The sequence below is a fragment of the Lutzomyia longipalpis genome, chromosome 1 (assembly GCF_024334085.1).
Source record: "Lutzomyia longipalpis isolate SR_M1_2022 chromosome 1, ASM2433408v1".
NCBI lineage: Eukaryota > Metazoa > Arthropoda > Insecta > Diptera > Psychodidae > Lutzomyia > Lutzomyia longipalpis.
The window spans coordinates 45,719,297-45,739,822 of NC_074707.1; the positions used below are offsets into that span (position 1 = coordinate 45,719,297).

The 20,526-nt window shown below is 33.6% G+C and overlaps 2 protein-coding genes across 8 annotated transcripts; both read left to right on the forward strand.

The window, feature by feature from the left end:
- Positions 1 to 948: 948 nt before the first annotated feature.
- On the forward strand, positions 949 to 15,893 carry LOC129787779 (protein Malvolio). 7 transcript variants are annotated; one of them, XM_055823551.1, is made up of 15 exons: positions 970 to 1,186; positions 2,685 to 2,860; positions 3,265 to 3,340; positions 5,830 to 5,938; positions 6,002 to 6,096; positions 6,156 to 6,225; positions 6,306 to 6,444; positions 7,566 to 7,721; positions 7,824 to 7,982; positions 8,103 to 8,539; positions 8,615 to 8,730; positions 8,803 to 8,894; positions 9,041 to 9,111; positions 12,935 to 12,989; positions 15,753 to 15,893. In XM_055823551.1, the coding sequence occupies exons 2-14, from the start codon at positions 2,687 to 2,689 to the stop codon at positions 12,984 to 12,986; spliced, it is 1,746 nt and encodes a 581-aa protein (XP_055679526.1). In that variant the 5' UTR covers positions 970 to 1,186; positions 2,685 to 2,686; the 3' UTR covers positions 12,987 to 12,989; positions 15,753 to 15,893. The 7 variants fall into 7 exon arrangements, with proteins under 7 accessions (XP_055679524.1, XP_055679522.1, XP_055679526.1 ...); XM_055823552.1 differs by lacking the exon at positions 15,753 to 15,893 and adding an exon at positions 13,345 to 15,454; XM_055823549.1 differs by lacking the exon at positions 12,935 to 12,989 and having other exon boundaries at positions 949 to 1,186.
- Positions 15,894 to 17,271: 1,378 nt separating this feature from the next.
- LOC129787780 (hornerin-like) lies at positions 17,272 to 18,763 on the forward strand. Its single transcript, XM_055823555.1, has one exon. The coding sequence runs from the start codon at positions 17,272 to 17,274 to the stop codon at positions 18,535 to 18,537; it is 1,266 nt and encodes a 421-aa protein (XP_055679530.1). The 3' UTR covers positions 18,538 to 18,763.
- Positions 18,764 to 20,526: the final 1,763 nt, after the last annotated feature.

Below are 20,526 nucleotides of genomic sequence, written 5' to 3' on the forward strand. Positions count from 1 at the left end.
GTGCGGGGGAGTTTTCTGCAAGAAGGAAAATGCAACAAAAAATTGGGAAAAATTAACCCATAAGAATGGATCGAAGAATTTTCTTTTAAAGAATTTTTTTTAAATCCTCTTTCTAAAACTTAAAAAAAGAGCAAATTCCGATTAAAATGAGGCACCATTTCGGATAAAAAAATATTTTAAAGTTTTGAGAAGATAATTTCATAACTAAATTAAAAATATGTGATTCAAATTAATTTTTTTTATTAATTTTCTTCACAGAAAAGTGGAAAAATCCAATAAAATTAAGAATCAGCTATGCATTTCTACACCGTTGGTCCGATCGCGATGAAATTTCGTACAAAGGTTCCTTATATTAGGCTCTTTCAAATGACCGTACTCATTTCCCCCCCAGAGCCCCCCTTCGTAGCGCCCCCATATAAAATTCGTGTTTTTTTTTTACTACTTTTTGAATTTGGCGCCTTTTTTGGCACGGTTTGCTCAAGAGAAAAAGAGACATTGCACGAAACTGATACTGTCTCACTCCCACGGAAGGTTTTTCGCAATTTTCTCGCGTTTTCCGCCGATTTTTCCGGCCGGAAGTAAGTTTTTGCAACCAGGAAGCGACGCCGCGTCGAATGGCATCGCCGGTTTGAAAAGTTCGCGAAAATCCATTTCCGGGAAAAAAAAGTGCGTGTAAAATCCCCAACCGTCAAAATTTCCGCGGGCCCCAAATTCGGCACGGAAGAGCTCCCCGGGGGTCCCGGAGCACCCGAAAGGGCTCCAGGTGCCCCAAAAAAGTGTCTTGTGCCCAAAAATTTGAAAGAAAAACAATAAAATCGCATTTTTGGAAAAACATAAAAAAAAGTTCGTTTAAGTTTAAATTTTATTATTTGTAGCCATCTCGTTTTCATGGACATGAATGGGTTAATTCTTAACGGAATTCAATGCTCCCAAATTGTCCCGCACTGTGTGTGCCGCTCCAGGTGGGACACGCGAATAAAGGCCAATATAAAAGAGACAGAACTTTTCCCGTAAGCGTGAAATTCAATGAATTTTCTCTCATTTTTCATGATTTAGCAGTGGTGAGTGCACGTAATTACATGTGGCAGTGATAAGGAAACTCCTGGACAGTGTTGTGCGCAAAAATTGCCAATCAGCTGGAAGTGAGAGAGCAAACATTTTCTGGATTACCTGCCACACAAAACAGGTGAAGAGAAAGAAGATTTTTACCACAACGCAGCACTTTTTCCCCGTCCAAAATTACGGCATTGGATTCAGTGTCACTGGCCATGGTGTCGTCCACAAGTAGCTGGGGACGTTGTGCTGGCCAAACCCGTAAATGCCAAAGCTCTTTGGTGGTTTTTTGTTGTGCCCCGAGATGCTCGATTGCGATGCTGCAACGTTGTGTTTTTTCTGTCACACAACATCGCAATCTTTTGTGTGTGGCTCGTGGAGCTGGTGGGGCCTATCCGGAGCACGATCGTAGATTCCTCAGTTAGCTTCACCACAGCTGGGTGTAACAAAAACTCACCGCACTTTTATGCAAATTCCACAAGTTGCCAATTTTTATGGGCTGTGCAAACACCCATATTTTCCGAGAATTCTCTCATAGATTCTTATCTTTTTCTCCTCCTGGAAAATCCCCCAATCTTCTGGGCCTTCTGTTTAGACGTTGAGAGACATAAAAATCATATTAATTTCTCAAAAACAATGCATTGAATGGCAATGAAGATGGATCATTCAATTGTGAGAGGGGATCCACCAACCAACACTCCATCTCTTCTTTGTCGTCACAAACATTGCAAATCCAGAGATAGCCCACAAAATGCAGGGCAGGAGGGAAGAGAGAGACTCGTTCAAGCGATGGAAGTGTTGTTGAATAAATAATGAAGACAAATAGTGTATGTTTGTAGCAATAAAACACCCTCAAGAATGAGGAGAGGTATTTAATTGTAATCTAGGGGCAGATCATGGACGGAATATTATGAGCAAAAAACCACTAAAGCGGAAAATTTTATATTCTCATCATAAAATTCTCTCTGCCCCTGGGCAAATGTACGTTCATTCTTTAGGAGAATTGTGGATAAGAGAGTAAAGAATTTAATTTTGTTGAGATCAATAAAATGATCGAATTTAATTGTTTTTCAGACCCTTTTTATTAGGGTTTTGTATAAGGTATTAATACTCTTAAATCTCTTAATTATTATACGGAATCTATTATAGAAATAACAGATAAAATTCTGATTAAAAATTGAATAAATTCTGATTCGATTTTTATTAATTTTCAATTCTATTTCATCTTAGAAAATTCTTCTTGAACCAGCTGAATATTTTTTTAAATTAATCTTTAAAAGCCTAAAAAATTAGGTTGACTTCGCTGACAGCGGGTATTGAATGTTTCTCACAGTTTCAGTATAATTCTTTTAAAAAAATATATTTATTTTTCTTTGTTATTTGAAGACTTTTAAATTACATTTAAAGTAAAATCTTCAAATCCGTCTAAAAGCTATTTTAAATTAAACTCCAGCAGTTCTAGAAGTTGATCTTCTAGACAAAGGATAGAATAAGGTGACTAATCTGCAATTTATTCGCCCCCAAATTGCAGACATGACGCGTGAATTGGCGGAAAGTGCAATTTGAGATCATTTAGAGTGTAAGAGTCAGACGAAAAAAAATTATAAACGTCTGTTTTAAATCTTTTGCAGCAATGTCGGTCAATCGAGGGTACGAGGAGGACAATCAGAAGGAGGTGGATATCATTGAGCCGAAGAGGAATCAAGGAAACCACAGTGATTCAGACCCTCCGGACGAGGGTACTCTCCTATCCGGCATTCAGACGTACTTCTCCGATGAGAAAGTGCTCATCCCACAAATTGAGAAGGTGATTGCGACAGCTATTTGATTGTCTTATCACACACTCCCTCCCCCCTCTCTCCGCACCTCTGTTCCCACCATCTCGTGTGGAAAGAATAAGCGATAGCTGACTTCATGTTATCACATTTAATTCCTCATTTTTCTTCAAATCTCCGAGCGAAAACCCGCGTTCTGATCGCACGATCATTCACTTTTATTATCCACCGACACTGAAAAAATGTTCTCTAATCTTGCGCTTTATTTTCCTGGGGGTGGTGGGAGGAGGGAGATGTACATACATAGTAGCCAAAAAAAGAAGAGTTTGAGTGTTTATTTGAGCATAATTGATATTGATAAGAAAACAATTTGCCGCTTTGTCTCAATGCGGTTCACAATTTGATGGGTTTTGATCTCTTATTTCCTTGTCTCCAGGATGGTTTCAGCTTCCGGAAATTGTGGGCTTTCACGGGACCAGGATTTCTCATGTCAATAGCATATCTAGATCCAGGTAAGATCTTCTCTTTTAACCCTTTTTTATACTTCCAAATTATTTGTAATTAGCTGTATAATAGGCAGTTTAAATTTAGTGCAAAATAGCCCTTAAGATATTAATTAATTTTATGGCAAAATCTTTACCAATCTCAGCGAACTAATAAAAAAAAGTCTTCTGGTACAGTATTTAATTTTCTCACTCGAAAATTGCAGCTCTAGTCTCAATTTTTATGGCGCCATAAGATGAGAATAAAAGTTGCACGATTGAGGTCGTGCTGATTGAGAGTTTTGATTGAAATTTTGTGATTTGCAAAGAGATAAGAAAAATCATGAAGATGGTAATGAACTTTTGACTGGAGTTTGTGAAATTATAATCGATCACTAAATGATTATTAATCTTGCAAAAATTTTTCCTGTAAAGTCATCTGGAATTTGTATTTGTTGAGTGAATCACAAAGAGAAGAATTTTTCTGTAAAAAGATCAATAAAAGGGGAGTTTGATAATGAATTTTTTAGCAATATTTTCTTATGGAATTTCAATTTCAAATTGCTCCAAAGAAGTTCTTAATTGTTGCATTGATTGAGCAATTAATTGCTGTGTTTTATTCAAAATTGAAAATTTAGGTTTATTTAAGATAATTATTTCGGAATAAATAAGTAACAATTCAATTTAATCGATTTTAATAAGTCTCAAACTTGTGAAAATCAGAAAACAACAATGCAAAATTATTTATTTCCAAAAATCTATTTTCTAAGTTTCTTTAACCCTTGGAGGAGCCGATATTTCTAACCTCAAACTTAGCACTTAATTTTCTCTTAAAAAGAAAATATTTTTCCAAGTTTTCTTTCAACGAATTTTAAGTAATTGAACATACCTACTCAATAATTATAGAAGTTATCAAAATAACTTAATATAGATTTCATTATTTGACGATTTAAAAAATTAAATTAACCACAGTGTACAGAAAAATCCTCCAGGGGTTAAAGCCTCAATCGTTGATATATAAAATAACCTCTTATTATTTAAATCGAATCGTTCAAAGTTAATAAAATTTGGGAATGTTTTTTTTTTCTCGATTTGCGAGCAATTAAATTAATTCTCAAGAACAGAAGTTCTTTAATATTTTTTCCAAAAGGAAACCCACAAAGCTCTTTATTTCGGCCAAGTTTTATTATAGTCTGATTACAAAGCCAGCTCAATTCAGTTCTATGCAAAGACATTTAATTGACTGATAAGACTTTTTTTGTTTTCCTCCAAAAAGTAAATAAATTCACTCAAATGGAAAATTAAATGAAGCTCTATTCGTTGAAAAGAAAATTCAAAATATTTTGTAGTTAAAATTTTGCGTAGATTTCCAAAATTAAATGGAGGATTCGTTTCCGCTTCAACGTATACATAATCGCTTATCTTTCTGCGAATTGTAAAAGTATATCAGTCAAAATGCTTCATTTCAAGGTACAATAAGAATGTCAATCACAATTTTTCAGCATTTATCAAGGCATTTATTCTCTTTTTTTGTCCCGCTTTTTTGTGAATTAATAACTCAATGGATTACGCAATGAATTTTATGTTTATGCAACCTCTCAATGAGGCTTGTTTTGCACCTCTTTGGCCAACAATTTGTTATTTTATTGGTCAAGTTATTAAATTGGTATTCCACACACATGAAAATCAAGAGGTTGCTTTTAAAGCTTTTAAATTAAGGAGAAAGAAAGTTTTTTTTTATAATTGTTTAAAGAGAATTTTCTTAGAGAATGGGCCTAATTCAGCGACCAAGAAACCCTTGAAATCTTTGAATTTTGTAGGTATGTACTGAAATTCCAAGATTTCAAGTAAATTTCAAGGGTTTCTTGGTCGCTGAATTAGGTCCAATAATTAAGAAATAAATTAATTGAATTTTTTTATTGATAAATTTTCTAAAAATCTCTGCCAATTCTCCCTCGAAAATTCAATTAAAAAAGAACCTGATTAATTAAATAACGACGCATTTTACTGACAGTGGGGAATACCAACTACACACTAACCTTTTAGGTGAATGGGTTATCACAGCTTTTTCATATTTCCCTCGAAACTTTACAAACCAGCCCCGATTTTTGTGCGATACTACATATTTGATATAAAGAGAGACACACACCCCAGGGTTCAAGTTTAAAGTTCACTAACCTTTTATTCGCACACACGCCCATTTTTATGAAAAAAATAAAAATAAAATACCTCAACTCACAATTTTTATTATCATTTGAAATTGTGGCAAAAAAACTTGGTTTGTTTTTATTGGTTTAAGCAGAGACGAGAAAAATCAGTGCCTAAAGAAAGAAAAGTAAACAAGACATGAGAAAATCGTGTTTATTAACGTGATGCTTGCCCATTAGATTAATAATAAATATTTTGTTTTATTGCCACGAGTTTTTATCTCTCAACTTTTGCAATTTGTTCTGCTTAAGCGCTTCATTCACAAAATGCAGGAATTTGAATGTTTGAAAGGGATTATTTAATTTTTTTAGGGAACATTGAATCGGATTTGCAAAGCGGTGTTGTGGCTCAATACAGATTGCTGTGGGTTCTTCTAAGTGCCACGATTTTAGGTTTAGTGATGCAGCGGCTGTCGGCGAGGTACTTAATTATTTTTAATTGCATTATTTATTTACAATTTAATTGATTTTCTGATTTGCGCAGGTTGGGTGTCGTCACGGGGCATCATTTGGCTGAAATGTGCTACAGACAATACAAGCGGGCGCCTAGGATAGTACTCTGGCTCATGGTGGAGACAGGTGAGTTACGGGCTTTCCCACCAATCGTACGTTGATCTCATATTTTTGTCGCAATTTAGCAATTATTGGGAGTGATATTCAGGAGGTGATAGGGACGGCTATTGCCATTTATCTCTTGTCGAACAAAGTGTGAGTATATTGTTAAATTGAAAGCCGAAAAGCTGCATCAAAGAGCAAAGTTTAAGCAGTTAAATGTTTTTTTTTGGTAGTGTTCCACTGTGGGCTGGAACTCTCATCACAATCCTGGATACATTTACATTTCTCTTCCTCGACAAGTATGGCCTGAGAAAATTGGAATTCCTCTTTGGGCTTCTAATCTCCGTCATGGCTTTTACATTTGGGTACGAGGTGAGTAAGAATACCGACTATTTCTATTTTTATGGTAAAGGGGATTTATCTTGCAAGAAAAAATAAATAAAAATTCTTAGTCATCATTTCTTAGAATCGTCTTAATTTATCAAGAAAAATCCCCCATATTGAGTGAGATTGTTTATTTAACTCTTTAAATAATATCCAGAGCTTTTATCAATATTCTTATCATGCAAATAATGGAATAAACAGAATAAATATATTCTAAGAAAACGTTAACCTCGAGAAAGTTTAGAAGTACAACAAAGAAAAAGTTTCTAAAGACTTTTCTGTTTTTTTTTTTTTTGTTATTAAAAATTGACCTTCTAGCTTTAGAATAAATATTTCTTGTTTAATTCATTCAAGTTTGAGAAGAATTTGGAGAGTTGGTGCAAAAAAATAATGGATTTTCTTTTAATATAATTGATGGAAAAGAATAGATTTTTTTGTAAAATAGAAGCTCTTTTGTGCTACATTTCTTCGTTTCTTCTCTCTCTTCACCATAATAATTTAAACTTGTATTTAAACAACAATTTAAGGCCCAATCTTTATTTTTTATCACTGAAACGTTTAAGTATTAAATTTCATTCAGCAATTTTTAGTCTTTGTTGATTTTCAACGACTTTCTGAATTGTTTTAATTCATTCTTAAGCTTTCTTATTAAGTCATTCATTACTATTTTATCAAAATATACAAAACTATTTAACTTTTTATAACTAAAATTTGCAATTAATCCCTTGAGAATTTCAAAAAAAAATATTATTAAAATAGAAAATATCCAAGAAAACATTTTTTACAATGCTTTGCTTTTCATGTGAAAAATCAGAATGAAAATGTAATGCCACATCACAATTTTTTCTCCAATCATCCAAATTGATGAGCTGTTGGTTGGAATATAGTGGAAATAAAATAATAATAAGCGATAGTGATAGTATAATCGAGAGAAGGTCACCCGGCTGGTTTGTTGTTTGCAACATTGAGAAAATATTCATAATTTTCTTTTCCTGATATAATAAAATTTTCATTAATTGGCAAAATGAATTTTGAATAAAATTAAAAAAAAAGATTTTAAATGAAATTAAGAAGAATCTTCTATTATATTCTTTGATTTTTGTTTGTAGTACGTGGTATCAGCACCCCCACAAGATGCTGTTATGAAGGGAATGTTTATACCGTGGTGTGAAGGCTGTGACTCGCGGACGCTTCTTCAAGCTGTTGGAATTGTTGGGGCTGTTATCATGCCACACAATCTCTATCTCCATTCAGCACTAGTCAAGGTAGAAAATTTTTCCACAAAAGCAAAATGATAATTTTTATTTTTCTTTTCGGGAGGGGTGTGCTAAAAAGCTCTTCTTTTGTATCTCTTCCTAAAACAACAGTCGAGGGATGTTGATAGGCGCAAATCATCAAATGTCCGTGAAGCGAATTTCTACTTTTTCATCGAAGCCTCTATTGCTCTGTTTGTCTCATTCATTATCAACGTATTTGTCGTGGCTGTTTTTGCACATGGTCTCTATGGGAAAACAAATAACGATGTGGTGAGTATTCCATGTAAGAATTTTTACGTAAAAAAATCTCATAAACAGGTGGAAAAAATTTTTCTAAACAGATGGCAAAAATATTTTATTAAAAATTCTTTTTTTCTTGATTTCCCAAAGTTGGAAACGTGTCAAAATTCAACGGTCTACAGTGACATTGTGTCCGTCTTTCCGAGTGATAATGAACACGTGGAAGCAGATCTGTACAAGGGTGGCCTGTTCCTGGGATGTACCTTCGGTATTGCCGCCATGTACATCTGGGCCGTGGGTATTCTGGCTGCTGGTCAGAGTTCCACAATGACGGGCACGTACGCGGGGCAGTTTGTAATGGAGGGCTTCCTGAATCTACAATGGGCACGCTGGAAGCGAGTCTTGGTTACGCGAATGATTGCAATTGTCCCAACATTCTGTGTTGCCTTCTTCAGTCGCATTGAGGACTTAACGGGGATGAATGATATCCTCAATGCTGTGATGGCGCTGCAATTACCCTTCGCAACAATTCCCACCATTGCCTTTACATCCAATCCCAACATTATGGGGGAGTTTGTCAACGGAATGTGAGTACATAGAACTTTCTTTTTCTTTAATTTAAAATTATTTTTGGAAATGTTTTTTTTTCTTCTTCTTTTCAGTGGCAACAAAATCGTTTCAATTCTGCTGAGTATTCTAGTCATTGCCATCAATATATTCTTCGTTATCGATCAAGTGAACCATTCCAATCTCCATTCTGGCTGGATGGTACTTATTGGTATGTTAATTGGCCCCAAACTCGAGAAATTTCGCACGTAATCCAATCTCTTCTCTTTCCATAATCTTCCAGTTTTATTCGGGATTGCATATATCTGCTTCAATATCTACCTTGTTATTCACATGGCTGTTAATATGGGAAGTGAACGACTAGCAGAAATGCCGGTGAGACCCCTTTTCTTTCTCCTTCTTTTTTTTTCTTCCTTCAAAAGGAATTTTAATCTCGTGCGAATTTGAGATTAAAATTTTTTTAAGCGGAATCCTCTTTGTTGTATTCTTATTTTTTCTTGTTTTTTTTCTCTTTGTTGTAGTTCGTTCAAAAGTACGTGACCCACACGAGCAATAATTTGGGCTTTGGACCCCATCGAAATACATATGCAAGGTAAGCCTTTTGCTTAATTCTGTTTTGCACAAGCGCGCCCTCCGATTGAGCTGCAGAGCAAGATGCTCTCCAATCATCTTTTTTTTGCTTCTTCTGCACGCTTCCTGCACGTTTGGAAGATGAATTCCGCAGCTTCAAAATGCATCTCACAGTGCACGTAAAGTTTTGCTTTTCTAACAATAAAAAAAAAATTTAATTATATAACAATTAAAAAGCTATTTCACAACCATTTATGAGATTGTGCTTAAAAAGTATTATTTGCATGTAAAATATTTAATTTGCCATTTTATTCCTCATTTCTGCTGATTTATTTCCATAGTTGTAATTTACACCAATATTGAGAAATAATATAATTCATGTTTTATTATTGAAATAAACTCTTCAGCAAATGCATGGTGGATGAACAAATAATAATTTGCTGAATTTGGATCAATGGTGTTGAGGGAAAATTAAGAAAAAAATGTGGGTGGAACAAGAGAACGTTTGTAATGATATTCCAACGATAATAATGCTTTGTTCTTAGATTTCTTCCCCGCGGGGGTAATGTTTTTCCTGGGAAATCCTCTTCCTAAAATTAGTTGGTATACCACAATCGTGGCATACCAAGTATTGTAATCGTCGGAAAAACCGACTACCTCAGATCGGGCTCAAACTTGGTATGAGCACGTTTCAGACAACCCACATTCCAAAAATGGTGGTGGAAAATTTTTGATCCGGCCGGCCTGCCGTCCTGCCGTCCTGCCGTCCGGGACTCTAAACTTTGCCTTATATCTCGAGAACGGTGAGAGATAGAGCCTTCAGGTTTGAAGTTTTCTATAGAAATGTGGGTGTAAAATTTCATTTTTTTGCATTTTCAAAATCCAAGATGGCCGCCATCCGCCATTTTGAAATACTGTCAACCAGTTTCTTTATAGCTAGAGGTCTGAAACTTTAGTATGTTGTAGTGCTCAGTGAGATGTTTTCATCGATAACTCATACTTCAAAATCGGTCAAGCGGTTAAGCAAATATGGCGGTCTAAAGCAAAAAGTGTTTTTTCGATATAACTCGAGAACGGCTTGACCGATTTTGACCGTCTTGGTATCAAATGAAAGGTTTCAAGAAGCTCTACAACTGTCTAAAACATTCCTAGTTCCAAAAATATCCGCAAGAGGCGCTAAAATCAAAAACAAAAATTGCCTAACTTTAAAGGGCAATATCTCCGAATCCCCATCATCGATTTCTTTTAAATTTTGATATGTTGTAGCCTAAGTCAATATCTTTCACCAGTCCGAAAATGAAGAAAATCTATGTCGCCGTTTAGAAGATATAGCCATTTGAAAAATTCTTGAATTTGAAAAGTTGTAAGAGCCATATCTCCTGAACCGCTTGCCCGATTTTGCTCATCTTGGTATTAAATTAAAGGTTTTGCAATTCTCTACAACTTTCTAGAACATCAGAAACCTCTAGAACCATTTCTTGAGGACAAAAAGTGCAAAAAACTGTTTTGGTGAAACAAAAAACCGCCATTTTTGTTCTAGATGTGACTTTGAAAATTATTGAAATTTATGTCAATTTATAGCCTATTTTAATACCTTTCCAAAACTAGTCAAGAATTTTCTATAGGTCTTATAGAACTTCAGATATGAGCATTTTTATCTTTCATATTGATGAATTTCATAAAAAAAATCAACTTTGCCTACTAATCCTACTTACAAATTAAATTACAACGCATAGACTGACCCATCCGCGTTGTGGTATACCAACTCTAATAACTGGACGCGTTATGATTGACTTACTGGTAGAGCTTGTAATGAGTTTTGCAACTAAAGCCAGATTAATTTTTGTGAAAGATCTTTAAAAAAATTACAAAAAAGCGCCTCAGCTTAGAGCGAGTTATTGTTGCTCCAATATTTTTAAGCCTATTGCAACGCTCTGAAAAATAATTCATGGAAAGTTATTAAGATTTTAAGGAGTTTGTTTAAAAGTGGATTACAGCTAAATGCTGTGAAAATTTATTTTCCAAAAACCTCCGACACAGCACAGACCTTTTATTTATGGCTAATTTTTGCTTTTAGTTTTTTTTTAATAGTTCAATTTTGCTCAATTTTTTTCATTTAGAAGAAAAAAATTAAATATTAATCCAAAGCAAAAATTAACAATAAATCATTAATTTCAGTGACTGAAGAAGGGTCTACACAACGGCGAAAGCTATTTAAGAGAAAGTTCTTTTTACCTTTGTAAATTGAAATTTCGTTGATCTCCCAATAAATAGTAAATGGCGCAATAATAATATTTAAATGAACGAATAATTAAATCATGCTTCTTATGCACTTTTAGTATTTCTTTATTTTTAATTCTCTTTTGTTTAGTAACAAAATTCTTATTCTTTCGTTTGAATTTATCGGTAAATTGGTAAAGAGTGGTAAAATCAATATTGTATGAATTAATTTATCGAATATCCGCTATATTCCCAAAGTTTAGGTAGCCTATTCTTAAAACATTACAATTTATCTAGTAAAATATTGTTAATTAATTGTGGAAGAAAGTTCTGTAGTATTACCAAAAATTGCCACTACTTTTTTTTCCAAATAGGCTAATAATTTTTTGTTCTAAGTTTTTTCGCAGGCTAACAATCTTCCTTGAATTGCCAACATTTACAACTGCGTCAAATACTGAAATTATTAATATTTATAGTTTAAACGATTTACGAAAAATTCACTAATCAATTTTAGGATATTTATTAACTTGAAAATATATTTTTAATACGAAGATTTATGGAAAAATATTAATCAATTAAAAAAAAATATATAGGTAACACTTAATTCTACAAAAAGAATAAAATAATTCGATTAACCGTGTTAGAAAATTGGTTAAATGATTTTGAGAGTTTTCTTTCACAAAAATTAATAATCTTATCGCTAACAATTGTGGCTAAAAGGGATTTTCTTTTTTTTTAATTATCTCTTTAACTTTTAACTTGTTAGGAGAAAAGTAATTCAATTTTGCTGAAACTGAAATGTTGGAAATGTATTCTTTTATTATCATTTCAGTACAACAGCAATCATATCTGATGGAAGATATTGATCATCCTTTGATCAAAGAATTAATGAAAATGTAGAATCTTCTATTTCTTCTTCTCCTTTTTTCTGATTCTTCATTTCTTTTAGTGGAACGATGCCGGGGTGGGGTGGTTTTAATTCTAATTAGAAACGGATAAATAGAATAGAATAAGAAAGTTTGCGAATTAGGAATTTAAAAGAAATTAGACATACAACGAATAAAGTTGGTAGGAAGAAAAATCAAAGAATTCTTTGACCATTGACTAATTGGGCAAAATTTGCAACAACTTTTTTTTCCTTTATTTTCTATCAGGCCATTCACTATGTTTTGCATTTCTCTGCTTTTTTTTCTACGTGTCTCACATTGCGCAGAAAGAAGATTTTTGCAAGCTTTTTGGCTTTTATATAATTTGCATACATATGCTGTCGTACAATGCGATTAAATAATCTCTCTTGTATATGCTAAAGTCCCCTTACTAACAATTGGACCTTTTTTTCTTTCTTTTTCTCTCTCTTTTCATACTAACTTCCCATAATGTTACCTACTACCACAACACATGAATCAACATGCAAAAATTTTTGATCTTTTTTAACTAACAATTTGGGTCATTTGCACTTTCTGGGCGACACGCAACAAACAACAACAAAAATCTCCAACAATCAACAATTTTTGGCACATTTAACAACGCTCGCACTACATTCTGTTTTGGATCACAAAATGCGTAAAACTTTTCATTTGAAAAAAAAAAAAAACACCAACAAATAACATTTGAATGCATAAAAGTTTGCGTAGCTATCCATCGTATGGTTTGAATCAAATTTACCACGCTGCGTGATTTGTAAGTATCTCATTTTAGAAGAAAAGAGTTTGGACGAAGAAGTAAAAACAGAAACGTGTGTAGGGCATTATTTGTAACAAAATAACTAATATTTGGGTTTGATTGTCTTCCTTTTTTTCTCTCCTTTCATTCACCGTAGAATTGAATCATTTTTTGTTTGATTTTTTTTTAAAACCTTTAAAAAGTATTTTTCTTTTTGATTTTTTCCTTCTAATTCTCTCACACACCTTTTCTATACCTGACTCTCTTTTATGTCTCTTTTGTGGTTTTTTGTGTTTTACATTTTTTATTAACTCAACACTTAGGAAAAAAACATAAAAAATAATTGTGTAAATTTATTTTAAATCCCTCCCAGTATATTCTCCATTTACGACATTGGAATGTATCGAAGAACACAAAATACTACGCAGCCATCTCATTGACATGCGCATCCGAATGAGTCTTTTCTGTGTAAATTAATTTTTAGTGGTAACTACTAAACAAACAAATCCAATGAGCTTTCGTGGCTAATCAGAGATAAGCTCATCCCTCAACAATGTGCCTTTTCTCACAAAGAGAAAATCATTATTTTAATCTCAATTTTAGTTAGGAATTTAATGAAAAAAAAATTAAGAATTTATGTGTTGCAAAAGAAGTGTTTTAAATCACATGAGTTGGTGTTCATTTTATACTCAAAAAAATGCAAAGAGTGATTTACAGATCCTTGCTGGAAATAATTCAATTGAAATTTGAAGTAAATTATACTTTGAACACTCTATCTACTAAGGGGTGTGTGGATGTCCAAAAATAATATTTGACTTGAATCGAAAATAGATAAAGAAGGTTTTTGTGATTCTTAAAGTATTTGGCCTTAAATTGAATTATTAGTTTCATTTTAACTTTTTATTTTATTATGAAAACTCTATTAAGACTTAGGAGAAACTCAGATTTATTAGAAAATTTTAAAAAAAATCCCGATTTATTCTAAATTTCAATGAAATCCAAGAAATATATATATTTTTTAATATTTCTTTTGTTGTTGAAAATTAAATTTTTGAATCTGTTAAAAATTCTTTTTGCAAATGACCTTAACTGTATTAAGCTTTAACCTCTGTTATTGACCTTTTCCGTTGTTTTAAATAAAAAAAGATTTCTCTAAGGACTGTTAAGATGATTTAATAATATAATTTAAATATTATTTTATTATTTTATAAATAAAAATCAGTCTCAAAAACTTGATTGGAAACTAGAAATTCTATTCTTAAATCGATTAAATTCATTCGTTTTCATATTTTAAATCCCTTTGGTCAAGATTCTAAAAATATAATCTTCAAAATTCAATTTCTTTATTCATCGGAAGGATCTGTATAGTGATTAAAAGTGAGCTTGTTTTCTCAGTTTTATAGGATTGTATTAAATTGTTATTAATGTGTTGTTAAAAGGAATTTTGCAGTGTTGTGTTTTTAATTAATAATTTTTTTAAGAAGTAAAATTAATAAGAAAAGTTGGAAGTTTTATTAAATTGATCATTGCCTTGTCTGAAAAAATTAGAGCCTCTTGATTTTCTATATTAATCACTAATATTAGAAACTATTACTTGCCTAATGCAAAATTCTTGTGATAATTTCCTAATTAAGCCAGGGATAGACAGCACTGCAAAATTAATTAATAAAACTTAAGAGAAAATTCTAATAATTGACTTTTAACATTGCAATGAATTCTAAAAAAGGTTTTCTGTTTTTATTCAAAATTAAAAGGAAAACATTTCATTAAATATTTTTTATGCATGATTAGCTCCTCAAGAAGCTTTTACACACACATAGGTACCTACATAAATAACTCTTTATTCAGAATAAAATACAAATCATGGAAAATTTAACCACAAATGAGACAGAAAATAACATTTAAATTGGAAAATAAAAGAGAAACATTTCGCCAATTATCTGAAGAATCACTTTCTCCATTCACGTAATATTATATAAATTTTCTTCGCATCTAATTCGGGCATTTTTGCGGGTAAATTTGTTCGGAGGGAAAAGAAAGGCTGACAAGAAGACAAAAAGAGGAAAGGAAAAACACAGAAAGAGATATTTTTAGAGTATATAATAATGGAAAAAATTAAGCGTAAAAATTACTTAAACAACACGTTTTTTTCTACCAAATGAGAGAGAAAAAATAGGAAGACAAAATGTGAGGAAAAATGCCAAAATTTTGTACAAAAAAAGAAAAACAGAAAATTGTGCGACCAGAAAGTTCAAGATGCATTTTATTTAGCTAAATTTTTAATTATTTTTTCTTATTTTTTTGTTGTTTTATTGCATTGAGGAATTATTAATATAATTTTTGTTGTAAATAAATCGTGTAAATATCTACTATATTAGTATAGAGAGATTAGCTCTCATTTATTATTATATACACTCTGTACATTTTTAGGGAGACACAAGAGAAAAAAAAAATACATAAAAAACCATTTATACGATGAAGAATGTAATTTTTATTCTTTCGGGAAATTCCTAAAAGAAAAGAGAGAGAGACGTCCATTCGCACTAGAAATTCCGCAGCGTTCTTGCATAATATTTTCATTTGGATTTCCATAAATTTATTTTATACAATTCTTGGTTCACATGCGACTGCTTCTCCTTAAAAAAAAAGATTCCTTTAAAAACTTTTAAAGGGAAATTTATTTTCTTCATGTGCTTTATGTGTTTTATGCAAAGAAAAATTTGCAAGCAATGAAAGAATTTTTGATATCTGATGCGATTTATCGAATTTCTGAAAAACAAGGATAAGCCCCAACTGGACCTCGTGGGACGATATTCAGGAGGTCACGCAACTCATCGGAAGCTGACCCAGAGGAGGCTGAAACTGTGACAATAAATATACTTAATTTTTTAGATGAAATAAAAGTCTCTTTTTTATTTTTAATTGTTTGTCTTATTCTTTTAATTATTCTTTAAAAAAATGTCTGGAAGCTGAAGATATCAGGATGATTGGGAGGAATTTCCTTATTCTCGTGGTTTAAATCTTCTCACCCATTGAGCGTAGTCAGCGTTTAACAGCAGTTTGACATTTTTTTTCCTAACGTTTTACATTCTAATCTATCGTTAGAGGCTTATTTTCTATCGTTTTTCTGTTTTCTAACGTTTACCGTTTTATTTTAACTTTTCTCAATTTTTACGTTTCTTATTCCTTTTAAAAATCAATTTAAAACTTCTTTTAAAAGAATTATTCTGGAAATAATTTCTTTTGTCCTTTAAAACAAAAAATAAATAAGTTTTTATGGTATTCCAGACACTAAAACAGCATTTCTGGCCCCTTAGCGTTTGGCAAATCTCATCTCAATTAATTGTTCAGCAAAAGAATTCCTCAAAGTACCTTTATCTTACCTCAAAGACAAAGCAGCAATGATGCAAATCAAGTATAAAGTTGAATCTTGCAGAAATTCCTTAGCGGCAGGTATTGCAACATTTTTTTCAATTAATTTCCTCTCCGAAAAATGTGAAAATCTCACGAGAATTTGATTATGTTGCAATAGCCGCGATGGAAAATCTTATGCTTGATTTTCGGGGAGCTTTGTGGGTTCAAGGTTGATTGTAAAATTCAACCTAAAACTTTTAGAAGACCACGCATCAGCTTGAAGGCTTCTTGCAATTGGCGCAAGGGTGAAAATTGCATCAATACAGCGACCCTGTGCGAAGACATTGAGGTTGAATTTTATTCGTAGAGGTCATTCTGTGGGTTAAAGAATTTTTTTGGGAGGGAACAGCAGAAGAAGAAGGTGCAAAAAAAAAACGAAAAATAAATTTATTTGATGGAGGACAATTCAGTGGTGTGGAAAAGCGTTCATGGCACGTGGTCTATGTATGTCTTTGGGTGGAAAAAGACATCGATGGCATAATGTGTGGGGAATGAGAAAAAGATCTCGCTGACCGTTTGTTTTTCTTTCCCTTTTCTTGACTTCTTGTACCAATCAATACGGCATGGGTTAAGGAGGGAGACGGAAAAATCGCGCGACTTCAATGGCACTGAGATTGTGCTTTTTTGTTGTTGTATTGATCATTGTTGACGCGATATTGGTAAAGAAATTGATAGGCGACATACGCGAGTTTGGTGATATAAAAGTACGTGGTTGTGGCGATTTACAAGTCAGTCAGTGTTTGAGATTTGTACCTTGAAGAAGGAGTTTTGAGAATTTGGATTGTAAAGAGAAAGATTCCGAGTGGTGACTGGTGACCCGAAAGAAAAGGATTTTCCCCCAAAGAAAAGAATTTTTTTTGAACATTTTTTCAATCCGATCATCATCATGAAGCGGATATCTTGCACAATTCTCCTCCTTGTCACACTCACGTGCACGTCGCTTGCAAGCACGGAGACCAACTACAACAAGAAGATGTACATGAAACGTTCGTCAATGGATCAGGATACAAGTGCCAGTGGATATATTTACAGCAAATACGGATCGAATCCTGCGCAATTTGTCTACCTGGATTCGGATGCTGTTGCAGCGCATTTCAGTGCTGATGGTCCATCCCATTTGCCCATTGTTCAGGCAGGTGATCAATTTGGGACACATTCGTACGTTGTCACGCACACAGGACACCATGGAGGACATAGTGGTGGATTTGGTGGTGCAGGACATCATCAGGGGCACCAGGGAGGGCAGTTTGTACCAAGCTCTGAGGCAACAGTTGCCAATTTGTACTACAACCAGTACCACCCTTCACCATCTTATACGTTGGAATCCGAATCGAGTCCTCCGCATTTGGAGAGCTACGTTCATGTTGAGCCAAGTCCTCAGCTTGAATCCTACATCCAGTCTAGCGGTGGTGGGGGTGGTGGTGATTCCCACTACGACGGAGATGTGGACAGTGGAGATTTTGACACAACTGGTGGGCATTTCAGTGAAAGCTACAGCGATGGGGATGATCATCATCATCATGATCATCACTACTCCGATGGGGATGGATCAGAATACGGTGAGGAGTACCACAAGAAGCACGGATCCGAAGGGAAGAAGGGTCACGACAGTGAGACAAAATTCGAGAAGGGATCAAAGGGACACTACAGCAAGGAAGATCATTCAGGGCACTACGATGAAGATGGTGGACACAAGAAATCCTACTACGATGAAGGGGATGAGTACGGGCAACACCATGAGGGTGCTCATGCGTCCAAGGGTGGGAAGTACGGAGAGAAGAAGCATCACAAGAAGGGCTCCAAGACAACAGGCTACCACAATGTCTTCCACAAGGATGAATACAAGAAGGATCACACATTCTACGATGATGCCGATCACAATGGGAACTTCAAGAAGTACGGCTCAGCTCATGATCAACATCACAAAGGGGCCAGCAAGTACAACAAAGGTGGGCACTACGATTCCGCCCATCATGAGGCACAGAAGGACAAGAAGGGACATTTCGACAAAGGATACCACGATATTGATGACAAAGGCTACAACAACAAGCACGATCATGAGCATCATCATCACGATGGGGAGGAATACTACAAGAAACACGGAAGCGATGGAGACAAGCATCATGGCTTCAAGGAGAGCCACTACCACTAATCATCGCCCCTTTAAACTCTCCATCACCCCTCAACCATCCCTCCCTACCCTTCTTGTAATTTATTTCCTTCAATCAATCCCCGTTTCTCACTCTCTCTCTATTGACTGATTTTGTACATCACGTACACACAGCATCCTCATGTTGTAGCCAAAAGGAGAATGATATGTAAGATGAACTACAAAAAAAAGAATAGCCCTGATGGTATAAAATAAACATTTAAACAAATGAGAAAGAAAACTTTGAGTGTCGAAAGAGCGCGAAAAAGCCTTCCGTTTCGCCGTGCCCAAAACCGCACACTTTTATGTAGGTATAAATTCTTTTTGTCATCTTAATCAGTGGAACAATTCAATATATAATGCACAAGAGACATAATTCCTTCCGTCAATGTTACACCGATTGTGCAATAGAGATTGTAAGAAAGAAAAAGGGAGCAAAAAGCACAAGTCCAATGTGATCTGTAACACATTTAAACGGTCTGTGGTGAATGATCTCACGATCGGTGAAATGTGACTATATAAATTTCTTTTTCAATCATTTCTGCCTCGCTCACAGGTGAGCAAGAGGAAATTTTGTGCCCAGAGAGATTTGAGAAAATTTATTGATAAAGAAAATTGAATTTTTTGCAATTTTTCAGTAAAAACATTTGGGCAAAAGCAGCCTATTCTTTTTAAGGTTCTTGTGTAGATTATATGCCAAGATCAAAGAATTTTATTCGAGATAGAAAAACGAATTCTGCAATGCCTTATTTATTAAAATCAGCTTGATTTTTAACAGGAACCTATTGAGGATAAATTCTTCCAAATTTTTCTTTATAAAATGTGATTTGTTAAAATTCATAATTTTAATTTATATAAGAATAATGAAAACGTTAATTAAAATTTAAAAAAATCATCCTACCTGATGCCTTATGACGTGTGTTAATAGTTTATTCCAATATTTCTGATAAGATTTATTAAGTCAAACAAGAGTTTAGGGAAAAAGCTCAAAGAATCATAGTTTCAAACAAAATTTCATTCAAAATTCAAACTGATGTAAGAAAATTATGTCCAGCCGGATAAATGCTTCTTTTATAACACTTCAAGCAAAAAATAATTCTCGTGTATGATATTGGATTTTAAAGTGTTAAGATACAAGCAAAACCGTCTAAAGAATTAATTTGTGGCCAAATGATACATACAAGAGAGCAAACTTGCCTGACGGTATAATCTGTGCAATTAAATAACCTTTGGAAGATTTTTCTGGCCACTGTGGCCAACTTAATCTTTTAAATCGTTAAAAAAAATGAAATTAGATTATGTTATTTGAATAACTTTTATATTTACTGAGTAGGTAAAATCAATTACTTCAAATTCATTAAAAGAAAACTTAAAAAAATATTTTCTTTTTGAGAGAAAATTAAGTTCTAAGTCTGAGGTTAGAAATGCCGGATCCTCCAAGGGTTAATGATCGTCAAATACAAAATTTAAATGCTTCAGTTAAGAAAGCTTTTGAAACTTTTAAACTTTTATTTCTTTCAACATAAATTCGAGGTGTTCTAGCTCCTAAATTTTAATCAACGCTTTAAATAATTTCAGTTGAATTTTCCACCATTTGTATTCAGTTCAAAAAGAATCACAGCTAAAAAGTGCTAGAAAATCAATTGAATTTATACTTTTGCCAGCATTCAGGACAAAAGCTCCGTAGTCGTTGTTTTTACTCTCTTAGCATTTTCTGCGCAAACTAACATTGGCACTAGAGTGCTAATAAGTTTCCGCGGAAAACAACATGTGAGATGGTGCAAAATGTGAAAATTGAGCACATGATGAAGGGGGTTAAAAAACGGTATGCATTGGCATGTGAAAAAAAAATCTTTCTGCAATGTCCATTTAGTGACTAATTATCACTTCATTTTTGCAAATTAGTTTCTAAAGATCTTGTGTAGTTCTTGAGAATTTTAGTAAGAACATCATCATATTCAGCAGAACAGCTGGGTTGATAGAGCGAAACGA